General features: G+C 47.3%; 1 protein-coding gene across 1 annotated transcript; it reads left to right on the top strand.

The window, feature by feature from the left end:
* The first annotated feature begins 1,374 nt into the window (after positions 1 to 1,374).
* LOC311343774 (dual specificity testis-specific protein kinase 1) lies at positions 1,375 to 22,634 on the top strand. Its single transcript, XM_084468738.1, has 9 exons — positions 1,375 to 1,414; positions 10,959 to 11,152; positions 13,118 to 13,239; positions 15,312 to 15,360; positions 16,876 to 17,025; positions 19,776 to 19,949; positions 20,357 to 20,440; positions 20,591 to 20,677; positions 21,301 to 22,634. The coding sequence occupies exons 1-9, from the start codon at positions 1,384 to 1,386 to the stop codon at positions 21,403 to 21,405; spliced, it is 996 nt and encodes a 331-aa protein (XP_084324864.1). The 5' UTR covers positions 1,375 to 1,383; the 3' UTR covers positions 21,406 to 22,634.
* The last annotated feature ends 1,479 nt before the right edge of the window (positions 22,635 to 24,113 follow it).

Raw genomic sequence — 24,113 nt, 5'->3', positions numbered from 1 at the left:
ACGCAACAGTCGAGTCCATCCTGTTTATCGCTCTGTACTCCGACCGCACGGTCCTTCCTTCAAACCAGGGCCTATTGGCGAATTGTATTCTTGCAAAAACACTATAGGCTACACCTAAAACAGGAGATTTTCATCTTGGAGCCTGATTCTTTATAGCAGATGACATCTGACAGCAGATAGTGAGGCAGTGGGTGCTATCTGTACCGAGGGCTGAGTAACACTGGTTTCTAAGACAACCCACCAGCCTCCAGGCATTCTCCCCGACCACTTGTTTTCTATCCCCTCCCGTCCGTCGCGCGGTGGGCAACAGCTGAGATCCCAGGGTCCGGACGTACAGTAGGCGTCGGGTGAGGCGCCGAGATCCCAGTGTCCGAACGTACAGTAGGCGTCTGCTGTGGCGCTGAGATCCCAGGGTCCGAACGTACAGTAGACGTCGGTTGAGGCGCCTGGATCCCAGGGTCCGAATGTACAGTAGGCGTGGCCTATTGGGAGTCATTTATTTATTTTGTATTTATTTACACAGTTATTTGTTGGATGATTGAAATCCAAGCATTGCGTGGCCATTAATTATTTGTTATCTAATGCGTGTGTGTGTCAGAAATACAATCCTGTCCGTTATCAACCAACCACGGATTGACTTTTGACGCGAGAGGGAGGTCCCGCCCACGGTGCATTGGAATCAGTGATTGGCTGTTGACGAGAGAGGGAGTTTCCGCCTGCGGTACTTCGGGATCAGTTATTGGTCAGTGACGGAGGTCACCGCCCACTGTACGTCCGGACCCTGGGTTGCCGGTCGGAGCTTGAGGACTGCGTAGGAGCGGGCGCACTGAGGGTCTGATGCTGCACGAGCAGCAGCAGTACTGTGCGCGCGGAGGTCGAACCTGCAGAAAACATCTAAGCGGATCAAAGCGGTGATGCGGCGCCTTTGAGGTTGAAACCGGATTTCATTTAAACTGCAAACCAGCCTGTCAGAACCCTGTGAGTAGATTATCCACCCGGCGTCGCTCATTAACGATGACATTTAATGTACGATTATTTTTATTTATTTATTTTGACCGACATATGCAAATTTGCATGTTCAAGTTATTTCTAAAAGTGGAATCCTGATCCTAAATAAATATTTAGGAGCGCCTGCTGCGACTCATGGCATCCATCTTCACCCGAGACACATCATCTGTCAAACGTTGCCTCAGTGACAGCAGCACACGTGTGTGTGTGTGTGTGTGTGTGTGTGTGTGTGTGTGTGTGTGTGTGTGTGTGTGTGTGTGTGTGTGTGTGTGTGTGTGTGTGTGAGGTCCGTAACGTTGTGTGGTGTGTGTTTCCTCCAGTGTGTGACCGTCCCTCCATCCGACCCATCCGGCCGTTTGTCTTCCCGCCACCGAGATGCATATGAATAGCTTACTCAATCAGTGGAGTAAGTATCTCCTGCAACTTCATGTTTCAACACCGCTGTGTGTTCACAGTGTTGTCTCAACCATTTGGTCCTCCCTCTGTGTGTGTGTGTGTGTGTGTGTGTGTGTGTGTGTGTGTGTGTGTGTGTGTGTGTGTGTGTGTCGGCAGCCGCCTACTAACCCTAACCGTACTTTTAAGGTGTGTGTGAGGCAGGTGTTGCGTAACTCAGCGGGGGTTGTGGAGGAGAGGAGGCGTGTGTGTGTGTGTGTGTGTGTCTGTGTGTGTGTGTGTGTGTGTGTGTGTGTGTTCGGGTGTATCGGTGCCTTGACGGGACGTCTCGTATAATCAAACCGCCGGCAGGTCTTTCAGATGTTGAAGGGATGTGGTTTTCCAGATGTCCTGATATAACGATCGATGGTACAGCCTGGATATAGATATGTAGATATAGATATACCCTATAAAGCTACCATACGTATAGAACTACAGTTTATGGATGCAGATCGGATATTGATTTACGAGCGACCGTAGCTTAGCATTCCGCTGTAATTCGGGGAAGTGATCAGGTGACTGATCAGGGATCAGACTTATGGACGTAGTATTCAGTTCCACAACAACAACAACAACAACAACAACAACAACAACAACTTTGTGTGATTAAAATCGTACAAAGCACGCCACACATCCCTCCCAGAGTTTTGGTCTAGTTTTCTCTTATAAAAATTGGCTTAGTAAAAATGTAATGTCAAAGTAGTAGTCTCAGTAGTAGTCTCAGCTCTCTTTTAAGACAGTGAGTCAGTGCTTGTGTCGCTGACGGTGTGAGCGTGTGTGTGTTAGTGTGTGATTTGGCAGGACCTGCTAAGCCTCATGTCTCTCTCTCTTCACCATCTCTTGCATGAGGTCAGAGTTCAGCATGGGGTTCTGAAAGCCAGGGTGCATCTCTTCATGAGACCCCTCCCACATCGTCCTGTTGGACCCGGGTCCTCTCTACCCCCCACTGGGGTCTCCTCAGTACACTATGCTCCTCTAACTAGGCACTGGTTGTTGTTTTGAAAAGATCCAACGCCACCTCTCCTTCCTCTCCCCCACCTCCTCCCTCTCCCCACCTCCTCCCTCTCCCCCACCTCCTCCCTCTCCCCAACTACTCCCTCTCCCCCACCTCCTCCCTCTCCCCACCTACTCCCTCTCCCCCACCTCCTCCCTCTCCCCCTCTCCCCCACCTCCTCCCTCTCCCCACCTACTCCCTCTCCCCCACCTCCTCCCTCTCCCCCTCTCCCCCACCTCCTCCCTCTCCCCACCTACTCCCTCTCCCCCACCTCCTCCCTCTCCCCCTCTCCCCCACCTACTCCCTCTCCCCCACCTCCTCCCTCTCCCCCTCTCCCCCACCTACTCCCTCTCCCCCACCTCCTCCCTCTCCCCCTCTCCCCCACCTCCTCCCTCTGCCCCACCTCCAAGTGGTTCAGGTCGTAACCACGGCGACTTCGTCACCCCTATACACTTGTCTCAGGGAAGATGACTTCACAGTCTTCTTGTCAGTGTCCCCCCCGGTCCATAGGGTCTGACCCGTGGTTCTCTCTGCGCCCCCCTGTACTGTACTCTGTGTCGGGGGTTCCCACGGAGCGGCTCTGTGGGGGAGCGGTGCCCCGCGTTACGGCCCGCCTGCCCGCCGCGCTCAGGAATGCAAATGTTGTCCGTCGGCTACAGAAGTCAAACACACACCCAGCCACACTGGGGTGCGAACGCACACAACCACCAACCACTGGACTGTGTGTGTCTGCACGAGTGTGTGTGTGTGTGTGTGTGTGTGTGTGTGTCCATGAGAGTGTGTGTGTAGGCTGGGAGGGCGACAGATGGGGCTCCGGGAAGTGAACAAGGGCATCTTTGTGCGTTGGCCACAATGTGTTGACCCCTGACATTCCCTCCAGCCCATTCCTCTGTGCCTACACGCGGCCCGTCAGCGCAGGCTGTGTGGACCACTATCCCCGGCCCAAGCCCCGCCCCTAAACATCCCTGCCGACCAGTCATGTCTGGCCGCGCTGCCGTGGGTTTCAAAACAAGACAACAAGAAAACAAGAAAACAAATGCTTTGTGCAGTACAGTGTGTGTGTGTGTGTGTGTGTGTGTGTGTGTGTGTGTGTGTTGTGTGAGTGTGTGTGTGTGTTGTGTGAGTGTGTGTGTGTGTGTGTGTGTGGTGTGTGTGTGTGTGTGTGTGTGTGTGTGTGTGGAGGCCTGGGAGAATAGCTCTGAGATGCGGTGAGGGTAGAGGGACGGTTGCACCATAACTATGATTCATCTGCAGAGGAGGGGATCGTATGGCCCGTCTGTTTACAGAGCCCTCGCTGCCTACTGCTGGAGGATATAGCACGCATCCCCCAAACAGCATGCTACATAGAGGATATAGCACGCATCCCCCAAACAGCATGCTACATAGAGGATATAGAACGCATCCTCTATATAGCATGCTACATAGAGGATATAGAACGCATCGCCGAAATAGCATGCTACATAGAGGATATAGAACGCATCCTCCATGTAGCATGCTACATCGTGCTAACTATCTTTAATAACACACAGAGAGGCTACAGCATGCTAGTAAAGCGTGCTATAGGTGCTGCTGTGTGTTTAAGAGCTTACACTACACGGATGTTTACGATACATGGATGTAGCTTGCTAGTTACGAATTCCATAATGTTATTGTGTTAAACACATAGAGGACGTAGCCTGCTTGTAAAGCCCATTTACTAGCATACCTTCCTGCTCTGTGGCTTTCTGTTGTGCCCGCGAGCGGCTCCACAACACCGCCCCGGTTACGAGCGTGAACCCGTCGGCTCTTGGGTTGCACTTCGACACGAGAGCAGTGTTTGCATTATGCACCAGTGAAAGACATTAGGTCCTTCCCTCGGTCCGTTCCGCTGAAAACACTGGTGTAGAGTGTGTGTGGATGACGGCTGGTTGAAGCGGCCTCACCCGGCCCGGGTCAGACTGGTTGGACTCTGGGGCTGGGAGAGGCCGCACTGTTGAACCAGACCGCACACACATTGAGCTCCAGGCCACGTATCAATTTATGCGATGGGGAGTCAAGACAGTTGAGCAGTTGAGTCAAATGTGTGCAGGTTTCCCAGGTTGTGATGAGCTAACCAAAGAGGGTATCTGTGGTATCCTAGCGGATGTAAATGCCCCTAATTCATCCACGCTTAATCCTAGGGGCTCACGGAAATGGAGCAGAGACAAATGCATATTTGGGGCAGGAACGTAAAATAATCACATTTTACCGTTGTGAAGGCCACACTCTTTATGGTTCACTTCCTGTCAGGTCGGCACTTCCTGAAGAGCCCAGCGCCTCGTCCAAACTCGCCAACAAACCCGGTTTGGTCCGAATGCAAAGCTAAGCTTCACCCTCACTAGTACTTGGTTAACCCTTGTCAATCATAGCACAAGCCAGACGACTGAGGGATTACGTTGGGTCTGAGGCGACGTGTTGAGGCATGATGAGGGGCCCGGGTGATGCTGTCTCAGGCCCATGGGTCCCCAGGGGCCCGAGGGTTTGTTTCCAACTGAAACGCCGGCTCACCAGACATCACAACTGTACCAAGCTGGGAATTAGTAACGCCATGTTCCTTTATGTAACGTAATCCATTTGTTGTATGTTATCCCCTAACTATCCCATAGTTATTTCAGTAGATCTGGTTGTTTGAATAGCATAATATTAGTGTTGGGTTTGCTAGATCAGATCAGAACCTTTATGTTCAATTGTCTGATATTTTTGTGGCTTTGTGTTGAAGAAAGCAACCCTGCTTGTGAAGCTGCTGGTTTCTTTCTGCACACACAGTGCCGACACTGGAAGTGTGGTGCAGGTGAACAGGAGCTCAGATAAGATTTAGAGTTAAGTGGAGCACACAACATAACAAATCCCATTGGGCGTATCCATGACAATAATATCTGTGGTGGCAATTTCCTTTTCAAGGTGTGGCGACGCCGGAGTCCAGGCAGACACTCTGGATAAATTAGGAAGCCTAGCATGTAGCATGTGGCATTGAGGGAAGTGAAGTGGAGCCTTGGAATCCTTTGACTAACAGTTTTAGAAGTGTATCGTCCTTGAGAGGGAACTGTGTGATCCTTGTTCACACAGTTATCCTGCATCCAAAGTACTCTCTCCTTCTCAACTGGACTGTGCTAAAGAACAGTGCGGAGGTACTTGCACTTAACCTCAGCGACCTAAGAATCAATCTGCTCATCAGTATTCATGAGCAGATTGAGATCTGTAGTAGATCTGTAGTGGAGCAAAGCAAACATTGTGCATGTTTGGTTAGGTTTGGTTTTGTCAGTTTTCCCCTGATTTGACCGGTATCCCTTTAGAAGGCATCAGTATATTAAAGCTCCCCTCAGCGTTTGTTGATTTATTGATTGATTGATGAAGTTCTTTATTGACACATGTGCAAAGGTAAGCATACAAATCAGGTCAAAAAGATAACACAAAAAAGCCCATGGGCTTATTTCCATTGTGGTCCCTTGGTAGTGTAAGCATGTATATAGGTGTATGTAAGTGTGTTAAAGGTGTTACCTGTTTACATAATGAAGCAGCAGTGCTTGTAGTTGGCCTTACGCCTCAGATTATTTTTAATGTTGGCAGCGATAGTAGTATGTGAGGCTAGTTTGGCTTTGGAAACCAGTGAAACCTGAAAGTCCACTACTGTGCAGACTATAAACTCTATAAACTATTGGTTGTTTGGAAATATCTGTGGCAATATTCATCCAGTGGTTAAGGACATGAGGTTTTGATGATGAATATGCAACTTTAACTTGTAAAAGTATCTCATTATGTTACTGATATATATATATATATATATATATATATATATATATATAGAAGGCCTATTTATATATATATATATATATATATATATATATATATATCAGTAATCACATAATGAGATACTTTTACAAGTTAAAGTTGCATATTCTTTACATATATATAAATAGGCTTTCTTCATAGCGTGTACTTAATTGAGTATTTGTTTTCTGAAGGGGTTTTTATCTTGAAGTAAAGAATATGAGCAGTTTTCCCAGCACTGCAGAGTTATGCTGTGCTATTGACCCAACAACCACAAACTACTGCCTGTGTGAGCTGCGCCCATGACTTTCCAAGGACATCAGTTGGACTGGCCATTTCTGCTGTCACTGAAAAACCCTCTAATTGCAGCCCAAGCATGACGCTTCTCAGGCTTGGGTTACAAAGTATGAAAGCCATTTTGTAATCTCAGAAAATGCTACATGCACTCCTTTCTTTAATCGTGAAAAAAACCCAAGTTGCTGTTTTGTTTTGTTGTTTAATTGAGAGCTCCAATAAACATTTACTGTTTGCTGGACTCATATTGGATTCGGTAGCGAAAAAGCTACAACTGCTCGTAGCTACAGCTAGCAGGCAGCTAATGTTCAGTTCATTTTTGGAGGGCAGCCACATTTGTAGCGTAACTGAAATGCTAACTAGCAGTAGTAGTAATTTGTAGTAGTAGGGGTGTTTTAAAAGGAGTGTTGTTGCATAGTTATTATACTCGTTTTATGTTGAAGTATAACATAAGGTTGTTTGTTTTTTATGCATATTAGTATTTTGTAGTGTCTAAAGTAATAGTATGTTTATATTATTATCCGTCGCCACATAAAATAACAGTGGTTTTGTACACACAAACTCAACTGATGCAGAAAACCTTCCGAAATTGCCCAACTGAACGCTGCTGAAAGCTAGCATGCCGCCACAGCTAGCGGTTAGCCACAACTAGCTGGCAGCCACAGCTATGTGCGGTTCCCTGCCCTGGTCTCCTTATCTGACGTCAGCCTCCACAGCACAGCATCTGTGGGCTCTAGAAAAACAGCCAAACTGCTGAAAAGGTCCCCCCTAAACTCATTATTAGAGTCCAAAACTGTGAGAGGTCCACTGGAACCTCTATTAGAGTCCAACACTGTGAGAGGTCCACTGGAACCTCTATTAGAGTCCAACACTGTGAGAGGTCCACTGGAACCTCTATTAGAGTCCAACACTGTCAGAGGTCCACTGGAACCTCTATTAGAGTCCAACACTGTCAGAGGGCCGCTCTGCCGCTTCGTCCTTGACCAGACACCGGACAGCTTCCGGTCGGTTAGTTTACTGCTTCAAGCTACCAGGCTACCTGGCCTCACCTGGGAATGTCACTTCAGGGCTTCCGTCACACAAAAGCCAAACAGTGGAACAGAACAACAGAGTTTCTGAGTAAAATGTTGCTGTGTGCGTGTTCCTTGTGTGACTCCCTGTTACCTCACTGTGGGTGAGCCCTCCATAAGTCTGTTAACATGGCTGCCGCATGCAGAGCAAAAGCTGATTTTGGCTTCTGGCGAGACTTGTTCCAATTTCACCATGAGGTGTGAAGGCCGTAACTCGTTGCCATGACGTCACCGGCTGGCGTGTTCGCTCCCCCTCCCTCCCTCCTTCCCTCCCCCCCTCCCCCCCATCCCTCCCCTATAAAACAGAGCACACTGCCTCAGTGTTGACATTAGTGTAATAATGGACTGATGTGTAACAACACCAACACCAAAACTAATAAACCGGGAGGGACAGACGTACACAGGAACTGTAATGAATAGGCGAGGAACACACACACACACACACACACACACACACACACACACACACACACACACACACACACACACACACACACACACACACACACAGCCTGGACAGGAACAGCCTTGGGCGTCAACATAACCTGACGCACGCAGACTTCCTGTGAACACAGCCTTCACCCGTTTCCACGGCGAAGAGGAAAAGGCTTCTTCAGAGAGAGAGAGGTCTCGGGGGGCGAGGAGGATGAAGGGGTGTCCTTGGTGTGTTAAACCGTCTGAACCTGACTCATGACCTTATCAGCTCAGAGAAAGACTTCAAGCCAGCAACGTTCCCCCCCCCCCCCCCCCCCACCCCAAAGTCTCTCTGGGGGTCAGACAGGGGTCAAGATTGACTGTGAGAAAACAAACCTTCTGCCTTGACCATCCAGCCTCCCCCATCCTCCCCCATCCTCCCCAGGCCTCACCCACGTGTGACATCACAGCTGCTGAGTCACAGAACATCCGAGCTGGTCCACTGGTTTGCGCCTGGAGATGAAAGCGTCATGGCGGTCAGATAAGGAACAGAGTGCATTATGTTGATGGAAGACTTATCTATGAATAAACAAGCAGTGGGAGAAACCCTGAGCCGTGCCCAGGAAACGTAACACCCACACAAACGGGGGAGAATGTCTAGAGGAATCAGACCTGGAGGGTGTGGGAAACTCAGAGACAGAGCAGAAACACAGACAGACTGAGAGAGGGAGAGACACACAGCTATAGAGACACGAGACAGAGGCAGACTGAGACAGACAGACAGGGACTGAGACAGACACATATAGGGAGAGACAGATAGCTACATCTACAGAGACAGAGACAAACAGAGATAGGGAGAGACGGACAGACAGGGACAGAGACAGACACTGTGTTTGGAACCCAATATTCACAGTCTACCCATTGGCATCCTTGAGCAGGATGCTAATGCTAATGACATTCTTCACTGTAAGTCAATACTGAATGTCCAAATAGTTAAAAGGGGCGGGGGGGCAGCATGAGCACTCTCTTATACCTCTCAGCCGTTGGCTTAAAACCTGAGTTATCGTCACAACATCCACACAAAGTCCCTGTAAACAAAGAGCCCATGCCCACACGCCCCCTCCACCGTGACCGGCCCACTGAAGAGCCCGGGACGACGGGTGATTCCCCCGCTGGATGGACCCATGCCCTGCATGCGTGCTCCTGGACACCAGAGCCATTGTGAGGCTCGGAGGGTGAGGATGAGGGGGGGGGGCGGGGGAGGAGGGTGAGGAGGGAGAGGAGGGAGGGGTTGTCATGGTGGTTGCCGGTCTGAAAACAATGCCGTCGGACCAGCTCGTCCTGGCACCTGTGAGTCCTCTGAGGAGGAAGTGGAGCCTCTTCAGCCAGGGGGAGGGTCTCACCTTGGGCTTCTTCTGCCTGCGTTGACATCCTTCCTCACGCAAAGTCCCGGTGCCCATCCCTCAACGGGAAGATGAATCCTGTTTCTAATCGTTTCACGGTTAAGCCCAGAGCGTGCCGAGTGCAAACGTACGTTTGTGTTTGTAGTGTGACTGAAAAAAGGGAATAGAAACGTTTTCGCTTTAAAACATCGAAAATGTGATTATTTTATATCTGCTCTGTTCTGGCCATGTGCTTTGAGCTAAAGCAATGAATTATTACTAAGAAAATATTCCTCAATAGATTGTGATTCAGTGTGCTGTTTACACTGTGTAGTTCACACTGTGTTGTTTACTGTGTTTTTCACGGTGAATTGTTTACAGTGAATTGTTTACAGTCTGTGATTTACAGTGAATAGTTTACAGGGTGTAGTTCACAGTGAATTCCTTACAGTGTGTTGTTCAGAGTGTGTAGTTCAGTGTGTAGTATGCAGATCACACCAGTACATTTCTAAGCTTGTCCAAACCATTTACAGTCTGAGGCCTCCCCCTCACAGACATCTTAGTGGACTGTAGCGGGGTAAACATGTTGTTCTCCTTCCTGAACAAGCTGTTGTCTCTATTTTGAGGCTGAATTATGCACAGCCTTGTCTGGGAAGATAATAAAGCAGAGCCACTCGCCTCTCTCCTCCTCCGCCTTCTCCTCCTCCTCATCCTCATCTCCATCTCTCCTCCTCCGCCATCTCCTCCTCCTCCTCCTCATCTCCATCTCTTCTCCGCCTACTCTACCTCCTCCTCCTCCTCCTCCTCCCCCTCCTCCTCCGCGTCCCTCCTGCAGCCTGATGATGATGATGATGATGGTGGTGATGAGGAGGTGGCAGTGTTCCCGGTGTCAGCCCTCGCTGGCTGTACTTGTGGCAGCGTGGAGGGCTTTCAGAGGCCCTGCCGCTGTGTGCTGAGTGCTGTGGTGGGAGGAGGGCTGAGTAATTGCTCTGTTGCTGTAGTCAGTTCAGCTGAAGAGCCACGGTTCTGCCACAAGGTTATTTTAACGTGCCCCGTGCTGCTGTTGATTGTCTTCCTTTGTTTGTGTGTGTGTGTGTGCAGGCGTACGTATGTCTGCATTGTGTTCCATCATGCGTGTCCACGTCTCTATGTGTGCTTTATTAATATGTAGGTTTGTGTACGTGTGTGTGTGTGTGTGTGTGTGTGTGTGTGTGTGTGAGGTGTTGCATAATGTTTCATGGTGTGTAGTACATCTTTGTGCATTGTGTTAGTGTGCACACACTTTGGGTCTGTGTGTGTGTGTGTGTGGGTGCGGTTCTACATTATGTTCCATGGTGTGCACATCTTTATTCATCTGTGTGTGTGTGTGTGTGTGTGACTGTGTGTGTGTGTGGTTGTGTGTGGTTCTACATTGTGTGTGTGTGTGTGTGTGTGTTTCTACATTATGTTCCATGGTCTTTATTCACCTGTGTGTGTGTGTGTGAGTGTGTGTGTGTGTGTGTGTATCTACATTATGTTCCATGGTGTGTACATCTATATTCACCTGTGTGTGCCCCGCCCCCCCCCCCCCCCCCCCAGCGGACATCCCCAGGATGTGTGAGGTGGACGTCCCGGCGGAGCCCACCAGCCCCACCCTGCTGGGGGAGTCGGCCGACTCCTACTGCCAGGCGGACCGCTGGCAGAAGCTGCGCACCGCCGTCCGCAAGCTGGAGTTCTGGGAGAACTTCAGCGCCGAGCTCATCGGGACCGGCTTCTTCTCCAGGGTGTACAAGGTACGCACACACACACACACACACACACACACACACACACACACACACACACACACACACATTCACGCACTCACTCATGCAGGCATGCACACACACACACACACACACACACACACACACACACACACACACACACACACACACACGCACATACATGCATTCACGCAGGTAAACACAGACACGAAAAAAAGACAAGCACGCACGCACGCACACACACGCACACACACACACATGCATTCACGTATGCACGCACACACACACGTACTCATGCAGGCACACACAGACACACACACACACACACAGCGACAGCCTCGGTTTGAACACACACCCACGCACTCACGTACGTACGTACGTACGCATTCACATGCGCCGACACGCATGCAGGCACGCATATATGCACACACACACACACTTTGGCACACATTTATGTACACACGCACACAAACATACACAAACGCAGTAATAGCCTTGTTGTGAACACACAACATACACACGCAGATGTCCTTACTGGGAACGCAGTGCCTCCAGACCTGGGTTTAATGGTTTCCAGTTTCCACAGTAAAAAAAAAAGGCTTCTGTTGAAACTCTAGCTGTGGGGGCTTTCAAAACACATCCCCCTGAGAGAGAGAGAGAGAGAGAGAGAGAGTGTGTCTGTGCGTGGGCGTGTGTGTAGGCGTGTGTGCGTGTATTAAGTCATTTAGTCACTTCATCCAAAGAATAGATTCAATATTAGAGTCCCTATAAAATAAGAGATTAGTTAAATAACTGGAGAGAGGGCCGAGTGGCTGTAAGAGATACGACGTTTGTAAATGAACGAGTGGTATTGCAATTAAAGTAGATCACATAAAGTAGATAGAGTGGCTTTCTCCATTCATTTTCTATGTTTCTAAAGTTCCAGAACAATAGTACAGCTCGTAGCGCTAGATAATCCCCATCAGCACAGGAGATGTGAGTGGCAGAGGGCTTGATCCAGACGCCTCCAGGCTGCGAGCTTTGGGGATTGAACCAAACTTACTCACCATCCTGAGGTGTGTGTGTGGGCGTGTGCGTGTGTGAGTGTGTGCGTGTGAGTGTGTACGTGCAAACTGCAGTCAAAGCACTTGTTACATCACGACCCCCCCCCCCCTCCCCCTAATGTCTCACTTGTCCGCACGGAAGCCTAATCATTGGTGCTGATGATGCCACATGATCACCCTGACCGCCATAAACCATCAATAGCCCCACCCTTTCCCCACCCTTTCCCCACCCATTCCCAACCCTTACATAACTCATCCCTGGGGCTGAAATCTGCAGCCAGCCAGAATAACAAGCTGCAGGGGCCTCATGGGGAGAGAGAGAGAGAGAGAGAGAGAGAGAGAGAGAGAGAGAGAGAGAGAGAGAGAGAGAGAGAGAGAGAGAGAGAGAGAGAGAGAGAGAGAGAGAGAGAGAGAGAGAGAGAGAGAGAGAGAGAGAGAGAGAGAGAGAGAGAGAGAGAGAGAGGGGTGGAGATGGAGAGAGGGAGAGGGGGAGGTATAGAGGGGGAGGGAGAGAGAGACAGTCCTACTATGTTACAGCAGAACGTCTGATCCAGCAGTCCTACTACGTTGTAGCAGAACCTCTGTCAGCTGGGGTAACCAAAACTGCAAGGGGCAGAGTTAAACCTTGTTACCCTGTTGTAGTTAAGGGGCAGGTAGTGGTCACTGGGTAGACCTCTTACTTACAAGGTGGCCATACTATTGACATTGGGAATCAAACCCAGTGCTTTATTATTACCGAGAGTTGACAGTCTGTGTGTCCTTGCGTCCGTGTGTCTGTCCGTGTCTGTCCGTGTCTGTGTGTGTCTGTCTGTGTGTCTGTGTGTCTGTGTGTCTGTGTGTCTGTGTCCGTGTGTCCGTGTCCATCTGTCTGTGCGTCTGTCTGTGTGTCTGTCCGTGTGTCTGTCTGTGCGTCTGTCTGTGTGTCTGTGTCTGTGCGTCCGTCCCTCAGGTGAATCACAGCAGCAGCTGTAAGGTGATGGTGGTGAAGATCTACAAGAACGACGTGGACCAGGACAGCATCGTGAGAGAGATCAGCCTCCTGCAGAAGCTCTCTCACCCCAACATCGTCAGGTAGGGAACCTCCACCCAGAACCTCCACCCTAACTACACCCACCCACACCCCTACATCGTCAGGTAGGGCCCCACCTGGAGAATCCACCCTAACTATTCATCCATCATTCATCCATCCATCCAGTGACACATGGATAGATGGATCACACGCTCGCTCATGTGTGAGACTCTGTGTGTGTACACACCCACACACACACACACACACACACACACATCCCACTCACCCTCCCACTGTTTTTCACACTCTTTTGTTATCTCTTTATGTGGTCTCTCTCTCCTGATAAGGCTCCAGTTTATTTGGTGCCTCAAAATGAATCTGTATTCCTATATAACAGTAACAGAAGATCAAAGCCCATGGGCCCGCAGTCTAACCTGGAGGCATCCTTGAGCAAGATGACCCCTAACCCCCAGCTGCTCCTCAATGTCTAACCCCTACCTACTCCTTAGTGACCTGTCTCTGTACTGTCTAACCCCTACCTGCTCCTTAATGACCTGTCTCTGTACTGTCTAACCCCTACCTGCTCCTTAATGACCTGTCTCTGTACTGTCTAACCCCTACCTGCTCCTTAATGACCTGTCTCTGTACTATCTAACCCTGACCTGCTCCTTAATGACCTGTCTCTGTACTGTCTAACCCCTACCTGCTCCTTAATGACCCACCCTGTACTGTCTAACCCTGACCTGCTCCTTAATAACCTACCCTGTATTGTCTAACCCAGACCTGCTCTGCTCCAATGACCTGTCTCTGATTCACTGTGAGTCATCCTGGATTAAAGCGTCTGATGAATAAGAAAACACAGCGGTGACGCAAGGCTGCAGGTCAGACGTTGTGTTTGTCCAAGATATCTCCATGGAGCCACTTAGTGAAGGTCAGAGAGAGAGAGAGAGAGAGAGAGAGAGAGAGAGAGAGAGAGAGAGAGAACAAACCTGGTACACAACACCTTGACTCAGGCCTTCTCGGTGTGTTATATAAGTGATGTTTGCAGGCGTCCGTGCGTCCAGTGGCGCTCTGCATCAGTGGTGTGAGGGGCGTTCTTTCATATCGGTTGCGTTGGTCATAATCTCTGTGCTGAGGTCTTTTATCTTAGTGCATCGTGTGTTGCGTGATGCATAATAACTCATAACAAGAGCTTTCCTCCTGTCGCAGTTCCTTTCCAAAGCTCACTGCTCTGACCGTATTCATTGGTAAACGCTATTCAGGATTCATTTTCCTGTTCGCCGTTTTAGATAACATCTTCAGTTCAGACGTTTGAGTAAAGGACTGACTGGTAAATGTAGATAGGAAACAAAAATACCCCCCCCACCAACGAAAGAACAACAACTATAGAAAACAAACTAACATCACCGCCCCCCAAAGAATCAACAACAACAACAATAGAAAACAAACAAAAATCAAAGAATCAACAACAACAACAATAGAAAACAAACAAAAATCAATGAAACAACAACAACAACAATATAAAACATACAAAACATCACCACCACCTCCCCCAAAGAAACAACAACAATATCAACAACAATATAAATCTAAGAAACATCAGAAATCATCAGAAATCAACAACAATAGAAAATAAAAAAATCAATCATCACCAGGTGATCAAATGACCACCTGGTGTTTACTCATAAACAAAGCTGATGACATACGGCCAATCAGATCTGTACTGGAGCAGGACATGGAAATGAAGGCGGGCACAGCTCCAAGCTGTAGTCCCGCCCCCAAAGAGTCCTTCAGGTGGACTCTATTCAAATAGGACCTGCCTTGTAGTGATGTAGCAGATGCTCTCATCCAGAGCTCTCAGAGTGGGTTCTAGAGACAGGGGGGTCAGGAGCTGGTGGGGTGAGGGCATCTCGCTCTAGGATGCCTGCGGGCAGCTGGTGGACATTGGGGATCGAACCTGGTATCTTGTGAAAGGGAGTTCAACACCCTCATCATTACATTATCCTGCCCTATATCCACATACCAAACAAGTATTTCAAAATGTGTGATTAAAATAACTATAATTTGTTCATACTAATTATATTGGTAATATTTGTTATTGGTTTGTAATGTTTGTTAATGTTCTTTTCTGCAGATATCTCGGCATATGCGTTAAAGAAGATAAGTTGTACCCCATCTTAGAGGTGAGTGCTAGCCACAAGCTCCATGGTTAGCTCAATGGTCGTGTGTTAGTGTGCTCGCTGTGTTGTGAACGACACAGATACACACAGATACACAAATATACAAATGGGACCAACTTACAGGAGTCGTTGTATGGGTGCATTTTCTTTTGGACATCAATGAAGTAGCCCTGTCAATATCTCACCAGAATCATGTCATAAATGAATCATTTTGACACAAACATATAAAATGAATATAAATGTATACTAATAATATATTTTCCTTTGAGGATATAAATCGTACAATACGACCACAACATAAATCACAAATATCAAAGAGACGAATCGGAAATGAAATTCATCAATCTTGAAAGGGTGATAAATCTACATTGAATTTAAATAAATTATAATCGGTTATACTTTAATTTTATTATTTTCTGTCTATTTTATAATATTTCTGAAATATCTCCTCTCTACCATGAGTGATTTCAATACGTTTTCAAACACAAGCCTAAAACTCAAAAGCTTCCTAAACAATTAATCGCAGATCATTTTCATCGCGCTTCAGTCAGAGAAGAACATCTCTGGTCTCAGAGCACAACAACACTTAGCATAAGGAACGCGGAGCTGTGATTCATACGCGCTGGAAATAGACCCGCCGCCCGCGACAAACTGGGAGCGCCAGAGACGTCTTTGATGGCAAATGATCATCATTTTACATCAAGGACACGATGGGACTCATTAAACCTGTGGGTACATAGGACACACCCGGGCTGTGGTTGAGTCATCCAGAGGGAATGATAAACCTATTTGACTCCATTTTACTGTGATCCAATGAGACCATTATAACAGAAATGGGTTGGACCACTCATACAAGGGGGTGGGTATAATGATGAAAAATAATATTAAAAATACGATATAATATTGAATATTATAATATTACGAAAAAAATAAGATATAATATTCGTAAATATTCGTAGAATTCGTAAAACGATTCATTATAATGATTAATGAAACAATTACAATCATATGCAAATTCTATTAATACTACTACTAGTTCTACTAATAATAATTAGACAGGATAAAGCAAGATGGGCTGTCCAGTTATTATTAACGATGTAGACACGGCCCTCCATCACTACATTACTGCTTAATTAATTAATCAAATCAGAGGAGCCAGTTGATCTAGATCAGTGTTTCTCAACTGGTGGGTCGCAACCCAATAGCGGGTTTCAGACTTGTTCTGAATGGGTGGCTGAGTGTAGTCCAACAATATATAAATATATTTTTCTACTTCTACTTCTTCTATTTTTTGGAGAAAAAAAGGCCATGAGGACATTGTCTATGTGTGTTTACTGGCCCATTTTGAGAAATTAATTTGCTTGGTATGAAATGTATAAAAGTGGGTCTTGCCTTAATGACCATGGGGAAATGTGGGTCTCATGGACCAGTTGAGAACAGACCAGTTGAGAACCTGTGATCTAGATGGTTCTGCTGGCCGGTTCATGATCCACTCTGTTGTCCTTGCGCTCTGTCCAGTACGTGAACGGGGGCTGTCTGGAGGAGCTGCTGGCCAGCCAGGCCGTCCCGCTCTGCTGGAGGGAGAAGGTGGAGCTGGCCTGTGACATCAGCAGAGGCATGATCTACCTGCACTACAAGAACATCTACCACCGCGACCTCAACTCCAAGGTCAGCCCCGCCCACACCAGCTGATCACAGACAGGCAGACACAGGGATGGCATCAGAAGAAGAACTTTATTTCTATAGCACCTTCCAAAAGCAATTCACAAAGGACAGAATAAATACATAATATATATAAATATAACAACTTATTTATTACATATAACTTTGTCTTATGCATGCAGGCATACAACATGCTTGTTACTAAGAAGCATATTGTAGTGAATGAATGCATGAGTAAAGTGTGTGAAGGAGTGTGTGTGAATGAGTGACCAGTAGTCCTTAACTTGTTAAAGTTTTTATATAGAGAGACTGAAAACAATTCAAGCAGACAAAACCAAATTCTAAGTAACGACAACAAATTCCCCTCTGCTGTGTGGCCGAGTTTCTAAAAGAGAATCTGACCTGTCATACGATTCCCTATTCACTCTCCTACTGTTATGACAAGAGAGGACCCATTTATGAATGGGTTCACTACCTCGCAAACCTGATGGAACAACAATACGGTGACAACTCTACGTCCCGATCCAGAACGTGACAAACATCCCCCCTTTGTCAGCAGATTGTTCTCAAAGTAGCAGTCCTGCCAATGCCCTTTGTGTGTGTGTGTGTGTGTGTGTGTGTGTGTGTGGCCTTCTTTAATTTGGGTTGCCAGTTTCAGCAGAACAAAAGTAAAGGAGGTTAATGCAGTGGGAGACGCCAACACAGCCGCCTGTTGTCATGCTAATATAAACCGTGCACAGGGGCATGTGCGTGTGTATGTGTGAGCTTGCGCGCGCTTGTGTGTGTGTGGGCTGTTGTCATGCCAAGTTTCTATAAACATTCCACCCCTTCACACACACACACACACACACACACACACACACACACACACAAATACACACACACACACACACACACACACACACACACACACACACACACACACACACACACACACACACACACACACTTTGCCTTTAACCTTAAACTTTCCTTCAAAGTGAGTTGGGGCAGTGTGTGTGAGTTGTGACATCACCCTCAGTCAGAAGGTCAATTAGATTAAAGGGAGACCTCAGCTCTGCACAGATGAATGCACTTTAGTTAATTACCTCTCACAGCTCGCTCTTCCTTCAGCTACTGCCAGTACCAGCTGTTCCAGTAACAGCAGAATAACTCTCTCTATCGATCACTCTCTCCCTCTCTCTCTCTCTCTTTCACTCGCTCCCTCTGACTCTCTTTCTCTCTCTCCCCTCTTTCTCCTGTCATCTCCTTCTCCCATCTCTCTCTTTCTCTGTCTCCCTCTCCAATCTCTCTCTTTATCCCCCTTTCTTTCTCTCGCTCTCTCTCTTCCCCTCTTTCTCTCTCCCCTCTCTTTCTCCGGCAATCTCCCTCTCCCATCTCTCTCTTTCTCTCTTCCTCTCTTTCTGTCTCCCTCTATTTCTCTCATTCTCTCCCTCATTTTCTCGGCTCTCTCTCTCTCTCTCTCTCTCTCTCTCAGGCACTGTCTTTGTAAATCAGGTTCTTCCTGGAGTAGAGTTGCTTTGCTTTGCGGGAGAGGGAGAGAGAGGGAGAGGGAGAAAAAGAAGAGGATGATGAAAGAGATGGCCGAACTAAATTTAGTGGCTAGTAGGAGTGAGAGTCACCTTGCCCTGGGGCAAGCCATGTGTCAGAGAGAGAGAGAGAGAGAGAGAGAGAGAGAGAGACAGAGAGAGAGACAGACAGACAGACAGACAGACAGACAGACAGACAGACAGACAGACAGACAGAGAGAGAGAGACAGACGGAGAGAGGGAGCGAGAGAGGGGAGTAGAGAGAGGAGACAGACAGAGGGGGAGAGTGTCTCCTTGTGTGTCTGTGTGTCTGTAAAGAGCACACACACACACACACACACACACACACACACACACACACACACACACACACACACTCACTCCTCTCTTCCATAAAAACAACCCTGTCTTTGCTCTCCTGTCTGGGGTTGGCTGTGGGCTCACCTGCTGACAGGTCGATACGCTGGCGCTACGCAACAGTTCCCCCCCGCTGGGGTCCGGGGTCAGCCCCCCCAGCGTGAGGCCACAGCGTGGCCTCCTGGAGGGGGGTTCTGTTGCGGGTCCGTGATGGACCTCTGGTCAAGGACTGAATTATTTAGCGTGCGGAGGAAGCGGTGACGCCAGCCTCCATTCAGCCAGCGTCCGTCCGTCTCGTCAGGCTGCTTACTGGCTGAATAGACCTGCATGTGGAGTGGGGGGAATGTCCAGAAATACAAATGAAAAGGTTTTAAAGAACGCTATTAGATTAGATTGGATTAGATTAGATTAGATTATATTAGATTGTAAAGTGAGTAAAGCGATTGATGCAACAGTATAAGCAGCTGTCGTGAACTTTCCATCCACCTGTAGGATGTTAGTATTATACTGCCATCTGCTGGTGACAGGACTGTAACTACAGGTGCGTTTACTAGTTTACCATCCAAAGCTGATATTCTCATAATATCTCTGGTGGACGCAATAATCCAGATTGTGTGCAGGAGTAATAGCATAGGTGGGATTCAAACCACTAACCCTGTTAATGCCTTGCTTTATATAGTTGAGCTAGACAGGGAATCAAACCCCTAACCTTGGCAGTGCTAATGCCTTGCTCTACCAATTAACTAGACACGACCACTACAAGTGAGTCTGACAACAATCTAAAATGTGAAGCAGCTCAATCTGGTTTCTGAAGACCTCTACTGACTGTCCACGCCACACCGTCCTAACGTACCGTCTCCCCCCCCCCAGAACTGCCTGATCCGGGTGGGCCCGCGGGGCAGGGAGGCCCTGGTGACAGACTTCGGCCTGGCCCGCGAGGTGGTGGAGCTGCCGGTGAAGGACCCTGACAGGAAGCTGTCCCTGGTGGGCTCCGCCTTCTGGATGGCCCCTGAGATGCTGCGTGGGGAACCCTACGACCGCAAGGTAGACATCACTCGTTTAGTATTGTTGTTTTTATTATCACTGGTAGTCCGACCCTAGTCATTAGAGGCTTACATGTTCCCAGCTAGCCTCCTGACTGTAGAGGCTAGGGTTCCCTGGTAGACTCCTGACTGTAGAGGCTAGGGTTCCCTAGTAGACTCCTGACTGTAGAGGCTAGCGTTCCCAGGTAGACTCCTGACTGTAGAGGCTAGCGTTCCCAGGTAGACTCCTGACTGTAGAGGCTAGCGTTCCCTGGTAGACTCCTGACTGTAGAGGCTAGCGTTCCCTGGTGAGTGTAGAGGCTCGCGTTCCCTGGTGAGTGTAGAGGCTAGCGTTCCCTGGTGAGTGTAGAGGCTAGCGTTCCCTGGTTTCCTCCTGACTCTAGACGGTGTGCCTCTGTGTTCTTGCAGGTGGATGTGTTCTCCTTCGGCATCGTTCTGTGTGAAATCCTGGCCAGGATCCCCGCCGATCCAGAAGTACTTCCCCGAACACAGGTGGGGATAAGAATACACACATGGACGGATTTGGGTTGAAGTCTTACTTTCCAACACAATGCAACACACACAAACGGACAGTGCAAGGCAAAAGCAACAGAGAGTCCGATTAAAGATTGATGTCTCATCTCATGTGTGATCTGTGCGCAGGACTACGGTCTGGACCTGGAGGCCTTCGGGAGGCTGGTGAGCGGCTGTCCCCAGCGAGTCCTGGAGTTAGCCTCCAGCTGCTGTCTGGTGAGAACGACACAACACAACACAACACAACAACCACAGCTGCACAGCTGCTACTGCTGAGTGGGGCTCCTCTCTGGAGAGGCCTGGGTTTGCTCTACAGTTCCCCCCGGCAGAATGAATGCTCGGGTTCACAGTAGTTTGAATGGAAGCAAATCAGACCAAAGCAATTGAAAGAAATTGTTGCAGTAGTAGTAATAGTTGTTCCGATACCGATACCAGTATCGGAAATTCCTCCTCAGGTATCATCGAGTACACAAGTTTATGCACCGATCCGAATACTATCTCATGACTAGCTCCTTCACTACACAGGCAGAGAACAACAAGCGCGGTGTTATGCTGCGTTCGTTAATGGTCAGAGTTGGAAAGCCGGAATGGGAAACGCATCATCTCCAGCCTACATGCGTTCGAGCTACCAAGACGGAAAAACATGGGTGCATAGGTCTATGCATCTATGATTCTATTTGCATTCCATCTCCCCACCAGGGGGCGTGTATAATACTTTGAGTTGTCATGGTTTCCCCAAGATTCTAGAAGGTTTCCCGACCCAGCTAACTAATAGGGCCGCTAGGTGATTAGGGTATGACACCTGGTGGTGAAATATGTCTCCTCCTCCGGTTTTCCAGTTGGAGTCCTACAGAAGACCAGCCTTCACGGAGCTTCTGGACGAGCTAGGAGAGATTGCTGAGAACCTGGACCCGCCCCCCGGGTCGGAGCTGACCACTAGCTGAGCGGCGTGCTCTTTGACGGCTCAACTATCCTATCACATCGCACCAAGGCATGAGATCCCTCCCTCTCATCCTGCTACCAGACGTTCTTCACACGGAACTGGACTGAACCGGACTGAACCGGACCAGACTCGAACAAACTCACTCTCAGTCTCTTTGCTGAGTCGACGGACCTCCGGTTTTAAACAAATGTTTAAAAACTGTTTTGGGAAAGCACAAGGCTTCCTCTAACCTTTCATGACACTTTGTTTGACCAACTCACTCTTTTTTGCGTGACGGATGTGTAATTTAAATATTTACCGTTCTACTTGGTAGTATAGTTTGGTTTCAGTTCGTATTTTACGTTATTTCGTGCATGATTTATTTTAAACTAACAGATATTTGTCGTAAGTATTTTGTTGTTCTTTTGTTCCATCTCTCCTTCCTTTGAATTACAGATCAACAAATCTGTTGAGCGACCTTCTGTACAAAGACTCTCCTGACAGATTGCTTCTATTTCAACGAGGGAAAAGTTCACAGCTTTCGACAGGTGCACAGATCACAGCCCCTCTCAAGTCACCATGGAGACGGATCTCACAAACCAGACAGTTCCTGCCGTTGGTGAGGGCCCACCTGATGGACAGGTGAAGACCCTCGTGGATGCTGTCCTGTTCAGAGGACCAGGATTGGTTTGCTTTTAACCGTGTCAACAAGATTGTGCAGATATTGAACGTGCCTATATTGGTCGAAATTTCCTCGGCCACTTTTTCTGTCTTTCCAACTTGATATATTTTTTGACTGACAGGAAATGTTTAATTCATACAGTATATAATTTACAAATCGCTACAATAATACAAAAATACACACTTCTTTACTAGAGTTTACTTTCCTCTATTTGTATGAACTAGCATAATCACTTTTGCTGGCAGCTACAAGACAAAGGGAACTCTATTTTCTACAGGTTACCCTCAAAGGTATTTTCTTAAGCCTGTTTGGCAGTTGAATGTGGCCCAGTTTGTAGGAATCGAAGGCTTAATGTCCGATAGTAAAAAACGGAAAAGTCACAAATGTACAGTTTCTTATTTGACCAATGTCTACATGAAGATAAACCACAGAAAACGTTCTCAGAGTTATCGTTTAGTCTTTTTTATGAATTAGATTCAGAATTCAAAAAATTTGAATTTTGGTGTGGATAAAACAAATTGTTTAAAATATAATCTATATTTTGGTGTGGCCGAACTTGAATATGTTTAATCAGAGTCAGTATTTTGAGAACAGAACTATATATATTAAAACTGAATGACTGTTTTGGTGTGGACAGACCTTGATATGTTTTTTTTTTTAGATTTAGGATTTTCACTACAGATCTTGATATGTTTAATCTGATTAAGTATTTTGAGGCCAGACCTTGATACGTTTTATCTGATTTAGGATTTTGAGGATGGAACGAGATATAATTATTCAGATTCAGTATTTGATATGGATAAACCATGATATGTTTAATCAGATTCAAATTTCTGATGAGTGCTGCCTTTATATATTTATTCAGATTTAGTACTTGATGTGGATAGACTTTGATATATATTTATTCAGATTCAGTATTCTGAGGACAGACCATGATACATTTAATCCAATTTAGGAGTTTGAGGACAGAACTAGTTATAGTTAATAAAATTCATTACTTAATGTGGATAAAAATAGATATGTTTATTATGATTCAGTACTTGCAGTGGACAGACCATCACCTAGATATGTTTACTCAGATTAAATATTTTGAGACAGCCTTTGATATGTTTATTCAGATTCAGTAGGCCTACTTGATGTGGACAGACGTGTGGGTTAATGGGGAGCTCTTCAATGTGCTGATCCAGCGATTGAAGCTCATGCACACTTGAGTGTATGTGCGCATGTGTGCGTTTCTCTAACCCTAGACCAAACCATGTCCATCTGTATATCATAACATCCTTAATTTTACAACTCACCTTAACCTTGATGCATTACTTCATACATGTATACATTTAAATAGCTATGTATTTATTTACAACTTTTATTTGACCAAAGCGTCGTTATACCCCAGAGCTCCTGTTGCCTGACTGCGCTGGTCTAATATGTCCACTAGGTGGGACTGTTCAGTCTAACGCCATCGGCATCAGTTTGCACTGTGGACTCACTAATGCAAGTGACGTAACAGTTCTTCAATACCAACAGTGTGCTGTCTGCGTTTTACGTTCATGCAACAAATGACAGTCAATTCGTGAGGAATGGGTAAAAAAAATGCTAACTTATTCTTATGTTATGAGCATCATATAAGATCAAAATTACAGTCTTTTGAAAATCTTTTATTTTTTTTATCAAAAGGTGGACAGCGAACAAGATGCGATGCGGCAGTTGATGCATGTGTCCCATTCACCTCCATCCATTCATCCCCATCCTCGCTTGTCATTAGATCATTCACCTCCATCCATCCATCCCCACCCTCCCCTGCCGCTTGATCCTTCACCTCCACCCTCGCCTGTCACTAGATCATTCACCCCCACCCTCGCCTGTCACTAGATCATTCACCCCCAACCTCACCTGTCACTAGATCATTCACCTCCACCCTCACCTGTCACTAGATCATTCACCCCCACCTCACCTGTCATTAGATCATTCACCCCCACCCTCGCCTGTCACTAGATCATTCACCCTCGCCTGTCACTAGATCATTCACCCCCACCCTCGCCTGTCACTAG

The sequence above is a fragment of the Micromesistius poutassou genome, assembly GCF_964030765.1.
Source record: "Micromesistius poutassou genome assembly, chromosome: 5".
NCBI lineage: Eukaryota > Metazoa > Chordata > Actinopteri > Gadiformes > Gadidae > Micromesistius > Micromesistius poutassou.
This window is presented reverse-complemented; position numbering and strand designations above follow the sequence as displayed.